At 33.9% G+C, this 13,529-nt stretch overlaps 1 protein-coding gene across 1 annotated transcript; it reads right to left on the reverse strand.

Moving 5' to 3' along the window:
- Positions 1–7,901: 7,901 nt before the first annotated feature.
- LOC120209371 (short-chain dehydrogenase TIC 32 B, chloroplastic-like) lies at positions 7,902–9,429 on the reverse strand. The gene is made up of 4 exons (XM_039208404.1): positions 9,139–9,429; positions 8,826–9,060; positions 8,650–8,729; positions 7,902–8,095 (listed from the first exon to the last, which is right to left on the reverse strand). Exons 2-4 carry the CDS (start codon positions 9,020–9,022, stop codon positions 7,902–7,904), a joined length of 471 nt encoding a protein of 156 aa, XP_039064335.1. The 5' UTR covers positions 9,023–9,060; positions 9,139–9,429.
- Positions 9,430–13,529: the final 4,100 nt, after the last annotated feature.

A 13,529-nucleotide genomic window follows, 5' to 3' on the forward strand; every position in this document is an offset into this window, starting at 1 on the left:
AAACAAACCCTATAATTTTTTATCTTTGAAATCAAGCAAGATTAGCAAGCATAAATGGTACCAAAAGATAGCGTTTCTCACAAAGAAAAATTTTCTATTTCACGACATAACCCGAAATCAAAAGAAAATTGCTCAAAAATGGAAAACAATTTTTTTCTCACCTTTGGAGGGGTTCACGGAAATGGAGTAGAAGATGAACACAATACCATGAAATTTTAGATTAATTTCATGTTAATTTACCTTTAATTTAAGCTTAAATGAATATTTTATTTATTTAATCGAGAAAAGACCAATTTACCCTTAATGAAACATCATATTTACCATCAAACCAAGACACCTAGACCTTATCATCTTCCAAAAGTCAAAGATGAACAAACAAATTCATACTTCACCGATTTGCCCTTGTAGTTTCCCAAAAATTACAATCTTGCCACTTTAATCTAACGATCTAGATTTAACATGGAATTAAATCCTCAAATCCAATTGTTTATATTATTTTCAAACGTTTTAAAATGTGAAAATAATATTTTTACTTCTAATTTATCATCTTCCAATTTTTTTCTGAAATTTCTATTCGATCAGATTTACCGGATTTTTTCTCAAACTTTATCGATTTATTACTTATAATACTAAATTCGTACGAAAATTATGATTCGCACATAAACTTCATACTTGAGGTAAACTATTTATTTACGGGACTGGATTGAAACTTTTTAAAATTACCATTTTAGTACATGAACTTTTCCAAAGTTTATACTTTGGTCACTTAACTTTAAAAATTTGCATTTTGGTCACTATGCAAAATTTGGGGTTTATAACTCTCCCCCCTAAAAAAATTAGGCCTATAATTTTAAGACGTACCTGATGTGAAGAGGTGTGGATATTGCTTCCTCATGTCCTCCTCTCTTTCCCAAGTAGCGTCCTTGACTTTATGATTTTGCCAAAGCATTTTAACTAGAGGAATCATCTTGTTACGTAGTTCTTTGATTTCTTGAGCCAAAATATGTATTGGTTCTTCTTCATAAGTCAAATTTGGTCGGATTTCAATTTCCTCTGTTGTAATGACACATGAAGGATCCGATCGATACTTTCTAAGCATCGACACATGAAAAACATTGTGAACTTTGTCCAATTCTAGAAGTAATGCTAACTGGTAAGCCACCGGTCCAACTCTCTTTAATATCTCATAAGGTCTAATGAATCTAGGACTTAATTTTCCTTTACGCCCAAAACGCAATATCTTTTTCCAAGGCGATACTTTAAGTAAAACTTTATCGCCTTCATGAAATTCAATCTCTTTTTGCTTCAAGTATGCATAGAACTTCTGTCGATCAATTTCCATCTTGAAATTATCTTGAATTATCCCCACTTTTAATAAATCAAGCCCAACAAGATTGAGATATTTTAACTCGAACCAATTTAATGGTGTTCGCCATTTAAATGCTCGATCGATAATTGTTGTTTTAGGCAAATTGTGCTAAAGGAAAATACTTTTCCTATGATCCCTTAAACTCAATCACGCATGCCCTCAACATATATTCTAATATCTGAATAGTCTTCTCTGATTGACCATCAGTCTGTGGATGAAAAGTCGTACTGAAATTCAATCGAGTACCCAAAACTTTATGCAAAGAATTCTAAAATCTTGAAGTGAACCTTGGATCTCTATTGGATATTATCGATACTGGCACTCCATGCAGCCGAACTATCTCCTTTATATACATTTCTTCATATTTATCCAATGAATAGTCCATTCGCGCTGGAATGAAATATGCCAACTTAGTTAACCAGTCAACTATTACCCAAATGGAATCCTTCCTATTTGATGTCAAAGGTAGCCCTATAATAAATTCCATAGTGACTCTTTCCCACTTCCACTCTGGAATAGAAATCGGTTGCAATAATCCTGAAGGCACATGATGTTCAGCTTTTACTTGTTGATATGTCAGACATGTAGCAACAACTCAGTGATGGCTCTTTTCATACCGACCACCAATACTGACTCTTTATATCCTGATACATCTTGTTCCCACCTGGGTGCATAGTCAGCGGACTATAATGTTCCTAAAAAAGAATATATTTCTTCAACTCATCATCATACATAATGCATATTCTTCTTTGATAATACAAACATCCATAAGATTTGACTTCAAAGTCTTTAGTCTCATTTTTTTCACTTGTGCAATCTTTTCCAAGCATCCCCCATCTTTCTTTTATAGTTCTTTTATCCGATTTAGAAGCATTGACTTTATCCTTAATTCAGCCAACAATCCACTGTTTTCTTTAAAAAATAGTCGCACATCCATAACTCTCAAAGCTACAAAAGTTTTCTGACTAAGTGCAGCTGCTACAACATTTTCCTTCCCTGCATGATAATCAATGATCAAATCATAGTCCTTTATGAGTTCTTTCCCTCTTCTCTATCTCAAGTTTAACTCTTTTTGAGTCAACAAGTACTTTAGACTCTTATGATCCGTGTAGATGTAGCACCGCTCAACATATAAATAATGACACCAAATCTTTAGAGAAAATACTACTGCTGCGAACTCAAGATCATGAGTGAGATAATTTCTCTCATGCGTCTTTAGTTGTCGGGAAGCATAAGCTACCACCTTACCTTCTTGCATAACTACACAACATAACTCATTATGAGATGCATCGCTATAACTACATACTCTTTGCCATATTTCGGTTGTACCAGCACTCGTGCTTCTGTTAAAATCTTCTTTAGAGCTTTAAAACTCTCTTGAAACTTGTCAGTCCAAAAAATTAAACATCCTTTCTCAAGAGCTTGGTCAACATAGAAGAAATCGTCGAAAAGTTCTTCACGAACCTTCGATAATAACCAGCATGTCCTAAGAAACTTTAAACCTTTGTAACATTCTTTGGGGATTTCCACTCCACTATTGCCTGAACTTTCTTAGGATCAACTCTTATGCCTTATGTCGAGACCACATGACCAAGAAAATCAACTTCTGATAGCCAAAACTCACACTTTGACATCTTGACATATAACTTTTTCTCCTTGAGTATCTCAAGCACAGTACAAAGATGACAATCATGCTCTATCTTTATCTTCGAGTACACCAGAATGTCATTAATAAATACCACCACAAACTGATCCAAGTAAGGCTAAAATACTCGATTCATCAAATCCATGAATGTTGCCTGAGCATTTGTCAAACCAAACGGCATTACCATGAATTCGTAGTGCCCATACCGTGTTCTGAAAGTTATCTTTGGAATATCTTCATCTTTTATCTTTAACTGGTGATATCTCGATCGAAGATAAATCTTAGAGAAAACTGTTGTTCCCTTAAGCCGATCAAACAAGTCATCAATCCTCGGAAGAGAATACTTGTTCTTGATAGTCACATTATTTAACTACCGATAATCTATACATAATCGCAGGGATCCGTCTTTCTTTTCACAAACAACACTAGTGCACCCCAAGGTGAAACACTCGGTCTAAAGAATCCTCGATCTAGTAGCTATTGCAATTGAGTCTTTATTCTCTTAACTTGGTCGAAGCTATTCGATATGAAACCATAGAAACATGATCAATACCCTTATAACCATAAATCTTGAATTCCACCTCTCGATCTAGAGGTAAACCGGGTAATTCATCTAAAAAGACAGTTGGAAATTCTCGAGTTATGGGAAAAACATATGATCTTACTTCAGATACTTGAGTATCTATCACCTTAGCTAGAAAAGCTATGTATCCTTCTTATATCATTTTAATTGCAACCATTGTTGATATCACATTGGTGATTATTTCACTTTTTCACCAATCACTAAAATTTCCAATTTCTTCGCATCTTTCTTAATTAATCGCTTCTTACGACCATCAACCCAACCATAGTGCAGAGACAACTAACCCATTCTAAATATGATCTAAAACTCATTAAATGATAATCTCTTCAGATTCACCAGGAACATAGCCTCTTGAATCTTTATCGGACATTTTTTACCTGTCCGACTCAAATTTGCACCATGACCCATAGGTTTTCCGCTATCATATCACTTGAAAATCACATTTGCTCATCTAATAATGCACCGTAGTGCTGAGGTCGGGCCTTTCCCACCTAACTTGTATTATGTGTCTTCACTATAAAATCTAGTACTAGTTAAATTTGCAGCTGCTAGACTCCATGGCATGCCATTAATACCACTGAACCTCAATAACATACTTAGGTATCTAGTCATGAATTAAATCATCCAAGGCAATGTATACTATATAATTAACATTAGGGTATTTCATACCCGGAATAAAATTCATGGCAAAATATCATATTTGTCAATGATCAATGCATTATGATTTACACTTTGAAATATCAAGGTCATGTCGATATTATGAATAATGACATAATATTATGCTGATATAAACAAGGTAGACTTATTGCAAGTCTTCGTGATGATGTATAAAACATCTATGTACAATGTCATGCATGTATTGCACTCACCTTGACACTTTATAAATTTCAAAAGATTTGCCTCACTATGCTCCCAACTTAACCCTTTTATACTTGATTTGTTTCGATCACAAAATCAATCACGATTTGTACAAAAATCACAAATTGATATCGATACATATGTTAGTATTGTACTAACATAAATACTTTTCCAAAATAAAATCCATAATTATACTTGAAACTTATTCTCTACTAAAATACTTCAACACTTATTAATTGTTTTAATATTGGCACCAACTTTTTCAATTTATAGAAAATGGTCATTCACCATTTTATCACTTAAATTTTAAATACCAAAATTCTAGAATTGAAATAATTACCACCCAAGTACATTTACAAAGGCATACTTCATATAAATACCCCAAACTTTTCAAATATTACATATAATTCACTAAACTTTGGGAAATACAAGTTTTGGTTATCTGAGGTTTCTTTTTTTGTGCATGTAGTAGCAGCGGATGATATTCGAGTCGATCCCAAGAGTGTAACTGAAGTGCAATGTTTCTTGGGACTTGCAGGTTACTATCGTAGGTTTGTGAAAGGTTTTTCAATGATAGCGACCCCGATGACTAAATTACTTCAGAAAGAAGTATCATTCATATGGGGGAGAAAAGCATCAGAGTAGTTTTGAGTAGTTGAAAACTCTTTTGACCCAAGCCCCAACTCTAACTCAACTAGAGTCAAGAAAAGAACTCACATTTTATAGCGAGGCTCCACTAAACGACCTCAAATGTGTGTTAATACAAGAGGAAAAGGTGGTCTCCTATGCTTCTCGTCATCTTAAGCCTCACGAACGAAATTATCCTACTCACGATCTAGAACTTGCAGTAGTAGTATTCATTCTCAAGATTTGGAGACACTACCTATATAGGGAGAAATGTTATATTTTCACAGATCTTCTCCTTCTTCCTTCTAGAATTTTCCATTTTACTTTCTCTTTTATCTCAAATTCAAGTTTTTCCAATCATTTCTTTATCCATTTGAAAGCTTTAGATTAAGCCTTCTTTTTTAAGATTTATCATGTTTTCAAAAAATGGGTTTTTAGGAAGTGTAGTAAAATCTAATGATCCAAGGTGGTTTGGTTAGATTTAAGGGTTAATAAATGTTCTAAATATTATCTTCAATAAATAGACAACTTATAAATTTCTTTTTTCTTACTCTTGTTTAGAAAAAGAAGTGGGTGGAAGTTCAAATACAAAAGGGAAGGAAAAAACATATCAAGAGTGATTGAAGATTAGCATTTAGCCAAGGATAAAAGGTATCCACACCTACAACTCCACCATATTCTTAGTGGGTCATTTTAAAGTATTGAATAGTATGAAGGTAAGAAGTAAGCTTATCTATCATATCTATGGTAGATTCTATATTTTGAAAGTTTGAGCATACCTAAAGCTTTATTTATGATCCTTTTTAATCATATAAGACTTTAAAGAATGTTTGGGGACCTCACTAAGGTCTTTGGGAGTGAAATATAGCATTTTCATACATGAATTGTGTATCATACAAGTTGAGTATCGATACTATAGGGTTAATATCAATACTTGTTCTTCATTTCTGGGTAAAAACGTGTTTTTCTGGGTATGAGTATTGATACTCTTTCAAGAGTATCGAAACTTTGGGTCATAGTTTCGAAACTCCCAGGAAGTATCGAAACAGGGCATCACAAATGCTTAAAAGTATCGGTACTTACATAAAGTATCGAAACTTTTGCAGGAGTATCTATATTGGAGAGCTAGTATCAATACTTTCAGTCTGTTTTGGGTAAAAAGGTCAATTTTGAAGGGAATTAGAGTTGACGTACCCCAACACTTCATTATATCATCAAATAATACTACAAGTGGAACAATAATAAAGATTAACTTAGACGTAGAAATAAGATAAAATAGGGACAAATAAAACTAGCCTTTCTTGATGCTTGGGAAACGATTCGGACACTTGAGTTCCTTTTAGTTTAGGGTGTCGAAGTATAGAATAAGTTCGGATATCCTTAGGTAGGGTGCAAGGCCCTTAAAAAGACTAGCTAGGGCGCAAGGTCCGACACTCGCAAGGTGTGGGCTAGTCGGGGGTGTGGTGTCTGATGCATAGATTTCAGGGGCCACATCCTTGGTAGACTAGAAGGATGTGTGAGCTCCGAGATGCAGAAATCCCTTAGTCGTGCCATGTTGTCTACCATAGCGTAGAGAGTGAGTATCGCAAGGATACTCACTAATGATTTGGTTGATTGTTTAGATAGAGTTATTAAAGCATGTTCTAAATATACCCCTGTTAGTATGTTTTAGTTGTTATTGTGACACTGAGTTAGTTAGCTCAGCGTTTGGAATTCGTTTCCTTACGCTGATTAGCTGAAGATCAGTAGTGGAGCCTTTTGACTAGAAGAAATCCATACCAAACAACAGAGCTCCCGGCTGTAAACTATTTTTACATTGATTTTATTATCTATTTTATTGCATGTATTTACACATGAAGCTTTAATTTCAAGTGAGTATGATAAAGAAAATTTGTTGGTTAGCCACTTTGATGGTTCCGTGTGACACTCTCATTGGTCGACTGTGTGTCGTAGTGGAGTAGGGTGTTACATAGTAGAGGTCAACTTTCCCAATGACGAACCTGTCTTCACCTCCGAAGATGACAAATATCTCGTATCAGACGTAGTTCGATACATGTATTACAACATTCCTAATTGCTTCAGAGCAGGGCTCGGGTTTGCCTCCAAAGCCTTTGTGCCTCCGATTCATCATCGGCTAAGGCTGAGCAGTTGCTCTCATTACAGTCTGCAAAGTATTTCCCATTCATCCCTTGCGCTTGTGGGCTCAGTGCTACGTAGCAGGTAGAGGATGCACCCTGCATTCATTCACAATTCCCAAACTGCAACATAAACACTACTGGTTCCACCATCCCCTTTTGGTTTTACATTTATATACCATACAAATATGTCGTTTAAATCGAAATTAATTATATGAATATATTGATCATGAAACAGACTCTCGAACGTAGATGACGACAAACCTGAGATGTCGACTTGAGCAACTTGGACGCAATAAAGAAAAGAGAATCTGCATATATAGAGAGATTAGGAGTAAAAGGTCAGCAGTTAAACTTTTTTGTTTAAATAGTATGAGGCATTACAAAATATTGCTTATTCTATTCATATTCATAGAGATTCTCGCCTGTAATAAAGCACATGTGTGCTCTGATAATTCCGGTTTTTACAATACCTGGGTGTACTGCATTCATGGTTATATTTGCATTTCCGGCCTGCAAATTTGAACATTGTTGTTTACAAATTGACAAGAAAATAGACACTTTCAGGTAGTAGAGCGGTCAGCTTTAGCTGTCTGCCTATTTCTTTGGCATGCAATATGTTTGCTACTTTGGATTGAGCATAAGCACGTGTGCCGTTGTAGCTGCATCAACAACACCAACACTTTATATATATATATATATATAGGGAAAGGAATTAAAGTACTTGTTAGGGTTGAGCATTTGGTTGAAGGTGAAACAGTCTCTTTTAACCCAGCTGTGAATCACAGAAGAAAGGTTTATGATTCTTCCTTGGATCCCTGTCTGCTCTGCTGTTTCTATCATCTTCTCTATCAACAATTCTGTCAATAAAAAATGCCCTGCCACAAAAAAATACCAATATAAATAAGTTGGAGTGTTCGTTGTTCCGTTTTAATTGAATTAGCCAACAGATTCAAAATTTAATTTGATTAACTAGATGTTAGATCGGTTCAAGGTTAAAGAACTTTTTAAAATTCGATTATTAGTTAATTTTGTTCGATATCAGATAATTAACTAAATTGACCAAAAATGTTGAATATTGAATATATTATATATTACATGTATATTTTAAGCTTAAATCTCTTAAAAATTAATGACCCAAAGTTCATTAAACTACAATCAAATTTTAACTTAAATGAGAAAATTACCTCCATTAAATTTAAATTAATCTAACTAAAAAAATTTACAAAATATTATGTTAATTTGATCCCAGTCGATTTAATTAAACTTTGTCCAGTTGAATTAATAATTTTAAAAGGTATTCAGTCCGGTTAACAATTAAAGCAAAAACAATTAATTTAATTTTGAATAATTTGATTTAGTCGGTGACTGAATTAATAACACCCTTACAAGATTATATTATAATATAAAAGTGAAAAAAAGGATAGTTTACCCAGGTAATTTGTTGCAAATGTCATCTCAATTTTTTCCTCAGAAATCTCCAGATTCTGAGAGAATATCCCAGCATTGTTTGTACAAAAATAGTGATAAACAACTCTTACATTTCATCTACTGCACTGATTTCCTGTTATCAGAAAGAAAAAAAAAAATTGGTAAAGATGAACGTACATGAGGATGTTAAGGGGAAGCCCCAGAGCTAGAAACTGCGTGCAGAATTTCTTGACAGAAGCCAAAGAACTAAGATCAATCTCCAACACAATAATCTCAGCATTCGGATTAATATCCCTCTGAATTCCCTCCTTCAATTTGGCCGCCTTCTTCCGATCCCTCGCCGCTATCACGACTCTCACTCCTCTCTTCGCCATCACTCGAGCCGTCTCGGCTCCGATGCCTCACGTCGCCCCTAAGAAGAATAACACACTGAGAAATCAAAAAATGTTCCTATGTGTGCATGCAATATAAAGAGTTCAAAATCACTAACCAGTGATTATAGCGGTTAAACGGCGAGTGTCGATCGAGTAAGAACAACTCTCGGCGACCTGTTCGGCTGTTGATTTAGAACCGTGGCCACTGGGGCCGGCAGTGCCTGCTAGGTATCTCAGTGTTCCCTTCATGAAGGTGCCTCGGTTCAAGCTCACAATCTCAAACCACCAAAGAAGCACAATAGGTACCATCAAGATATATATAGTATACATATAGTTTGTTATACGTAGAGAGAAGAGCCTTTGAAAAGTTTGATTTCCTACTTCACCTACTACACTAACATTGTACTCTCAACAATTAAACAACGTTGACTTGTGAACGTTTCCTTGGTCCTTTCTATATTTATCTCTCTGCCCTTTCATGGGTGGCTTCCATTGTAGAGTATGGTCTTCGTCTGTTTCTATGATTTTCGAGTTTGTTCCATTGGCATATATTTAAACTTCAGACTTTATTAAAAGAATTTAATGTTTTATCCTACTAGATTAACTAATTGTTATTCAAGTAATGTCTTTCTAATAATGACGATTCTACCATTTTTTTAATAATCTGACGTAATTATAAGTTAACATATGTTTAAGTTTTTTCTTAGTTATTGATAACGCACGTAACATCCTATAAACACAATTGCTCGAATCTTAAACTTTAAGAAAGAATAACAATATGAGAACACTCAATCGTTTAATAATTCTACCATTTAAAATTGGTTCAAATGTCCCGGAGAATATGAAATTTTAACATATGATTATTGACTTTTAGGTTTAAAAAATCTAGTGATGACATATCAAAATTTGACCTACGAAGGGTATTTTGTTTTTCTATTCATTTATTTGTTGTAAATCAAGATGTATATCAACTTGTCAATCATGTTAATTTATGAGAATAATATTAGTAGAACTAATTATCAAAATAATAATTATAAAATATTTTAAAAACTAACTTTTTTTCCGATTATATAGGATACATTCAACTCGTCATATCTTATCGAATACATTTTCAATTAGACGCGAAATTAATGATTTACTTTGACAAACCACCTTTGGTAAGGCAGGACCAATTGAACCACTTTTTTCTTACGTTATCGAAAAGAATGCCATTTTTTTTATAACTACGTGTATCTCATCTATTGATCGACTAATCTACATCGTGTACTACAGAGGCAAGAGTGGACTCTCCCAACTCAGTTTACTTTAATCACGATCGTCATGATTTAAACCCCTGACATTGCTTAAGAGATCTAGTACATCATTCCACTTAGGGATAGCAATAGGTCGGGTTAGTATCATGCTTTTGGTCACCCTCCACCCGACCCGTCCCAATGCAAATGAAGGATTTAATTACAAAATAATACATTTTAAGCAAATTACATTATTATCCTCAGGTCAGATCGAGTCGGAATTTTTTCACCGTCCATCCGAACCCGAACCGAACTCGAATTTGTTTTTAAAAAAATTCCGATCCAATCGGGTTGGAACCCGTTGGATGTGGGTAAAATTACCATCCGTAGTCCCACTAGACCAACCGATTGTTGGTAAAGAATGTCGTTTTTTAAAATAAACTTTTAGGTGCTATTATGATAAATAAATATTTTTTAAAATAAATTTTAGGTGATATTATGATAATTAATTTTTAAGTGGATAGTATTCTCATAAATTAGCTTGTAAATGAAGTTGTTGAACAGCTTGTAAATCAAACTGTATAAGAAGTGTAATCCTATCTTGGATTAGTTTGAATGAGTTGTAAAGTTTAAAGGGTTTTATATGTATATATACTTTGGAAATGGAATTTAATTTCTCATATTTGAAAATCTTTAGCATCCAATTTTCTCTAACTATAATTTACGAATTTCTAATATCAATTAGAGATATATAATTTTATTAATTATTTATATATGCTCGTTCATTTCTTAGTTGGGTATAAGACAAGACTAAAATCCAGATTAAGCGAGGATATCATGGATTTTGGAGAAATTGAAGTATATTTTATTCTTCAAATACGATTCCCTAACAAAACACAATCTACATTGTGATTAACATATTGAATTTTATTAATTAATGACACAAAAACCTTAACTAGTATTGGCTAAAGACAAAAGGGAAATTATATTCCCTTAAACCCATGTTTTCCACTAAGACGAAAATAGAGGATAGTATATATTATATTTTAATAGTTTAGGGTGTTTATAAGGGTAAAAACTGTTCAAATTTTTTTAATTATTGACAACGTAAACATGTATTATACAAGCACTCTAATGCACATATATAAAGAAGAAGAAAACTTTCTTATTCATTGAAACCACTTGAAGAGTTCGAAATAAAAGCTTTTATATATATATATATATATATATATATATATATATATATATATATATGATTTCAACGTTGAAATATTGAAGCTAAATCCAACAAGTTTGGTTTTGCATGCTCACATGTGCAAACAAAATGCATATTCAATCAAAGTAATAATTTTGGGACAGCATTATTCATGTATTCAACCACCAAATAAATTTGAGACAAAAGTGGTGCCTTTATTTTTGGTTTCTCCCGTGTTGCCGTTTGGTCTCCAACAGGCAAAAGTCTCGTCTTTCACTTGGAGAAATGATGTCGAATGTTGGAGAATTGAGGGAGTAAAAGACAGCGATGAAGTTGACTCCTCGACCATGGCAGTTTTATTACAAACACAAACGGGTATTATTAGTGTCGATCTAAAATTATTTTTGAACAAGGATACATTTATATTAATAAAACAATTTTTTTAAGGTGAACAGAAATAAAATTTTAAAGTAGATACAATTAATAACCTAAATAATTAATTAAAGAAAATCTAAATTTTAAGGTGAACATAGGATTGATTTACCTAGGGATAGGCACGAAACTCAAACTCAACTGATTCCATCTTAATCTTATTGGGTCAGTTTTTTTTTAAAAAAAATTGATGTCGGGTCGGGTTTTTTAGAAGATATGTTCGAGTTGAGTTTGAGTTTAAAGTAAAAAATATTCGATCCAAAAAATAATATAATTATGCCTTATATATTTAGAGATAATTGTAGTAATATCTCTCTATATTTTTTAATTAGATCCTTATTTTTATCAAATAAAATTAATCTTTTTTATAATATATTTGTTTCGGGTCAAATTCGGATCGGGTGAAATTATCTTCGACCCGAGTTGAGTTTCGGGTGGAGAATGCATATTTTTCGGGTTGGTCGGAAACTCGACCCAATCCAACCCATGCCCATTGTAATACCCTAATTTTTTTCGGGCCTTTTAAATCCATTTGAAGATGATCGAGAATCAATTTGAAGATATTTGTGCCCGATGAGAAATTAATTCGAATGACATGAGGGTGTTGATGAAAGATAAATCGTGGAAGCTTGCATTTGGGTTAATATGAAATCGAGAAGCTTTAGGTGCTGAATTGGATTGTAATCATATTTATTTCAGTTTGGAATTCAAGAGATAAATTGGAACAAAAGCAATCGATAAAGCAAAGCGATAAAATACGAGGACTCTTGAGGCACATTCAAAGCAGTCCAGTGGACAGTGCACGTCATCCGTATGTATCTCCAATTTTATACATGTTCCAAGCATCTTTGGGTGTTAAAGTCTTCTTAACAATTATTCCATTATGTCTTATCTTTCCAACGCACTTTGAATCGTATTAATACGATATTTGGAACTCGAGATATGGCTGAATTAATGAAGACAGTGCAGGCTGGAAATAGTCCAGTGGGAAGATCACGACATTCGGATGTATCTCCAATTTTGAACCTGTTAAAAGCATATTTGGATGATTAAGTCTTCCTAACAATTATTCCATTATGTCTTATCTTTCCAACGCACCTTGAATCGCATCAATCCGATGTCGGTAGCTCGAGATACGCTCAGATAAATAAATACTGTGCAAGCTGAATACGGGATTTACGAATTTTCAACAAAACTTTTGTTTTCCATTTATTTGCACAATAGACACGTTGGGAACAGCTTTTGTATGAACATGGAGACATGGCAAGCTGGAACAGCACTAAGAAACAACCACTCACCAGCCCATAATGAATAAAAAAGAAGAGACCACGTTGGAGAAGCTGGAATTGCACAATGCCACCATCCCTTGTTTTGTGAATGGTTTACCCACTCACTCAAGAGGGGATACATGTGGGGGGATGGTTTATAGACGCACAACACATCAACAAATGGTGGTGGAGCAGTATATTAAAGGAGCAATTAACTAAAAGAGGCTGGGTGGTTCGGCTAAGGGAGCAGTATATTAAAGAAAAAAAGAAAAAAGGAGTGGGGGATTCTCGTATAATGATCTAAGAGAATTCACAAGAGAAAGGAGGCAACCATTTCAAAGAGGGGACGACCAGCCCTTGCTTTGGGAAGAATCTGGCCA

The sequence above is a fragment of the Hibiscus syriacus genome, unplaced genomic scaffold, assembly GCF_006381635.1.
Source record: "Hibiscus syriacus cultivar Baekdansim isolate YM2019G1 unplaced genomic scaffold, ASM638163v2 tig00018827_pilon, whole genome shotgun sequence".
NCBI classification, from domain to species: domain Eukaryota; kingdom Viridiplantae; phylum Streptophyta; class Magnoliopsida; order Malvales; family Malvaceae; genus Hibiscus; species Hibiscus syriacus.

What these genes read in the sequence shown, in the direction of transcription:
- LOC120209371 (XM_039208404.1), bottom strand. Translation starts at nt 9,022, where the DNA reads ATGGCGAAGAGAGGAGTGAGAGTCGTGATAGCGGCGAGGGATCGGAAG. An exon ending in CTTCCCCTTAACATCCTCAT is followed by an intron (nt 8,730 to 8,825) that starts GTACGTTCATCT and finishes CTATTTTTGTAC; the next exon opens with AAACAATGCTGGGATATTCT. An exon ending in ATTTGCAACAAATTACCTGG is followed by an intron (nt 8,096 to 8,649) that starts GTAAACTATCCT and finishes TTTTTGTGGCAG; the next exon opens with GGCATTTTTTATTGACAGAA.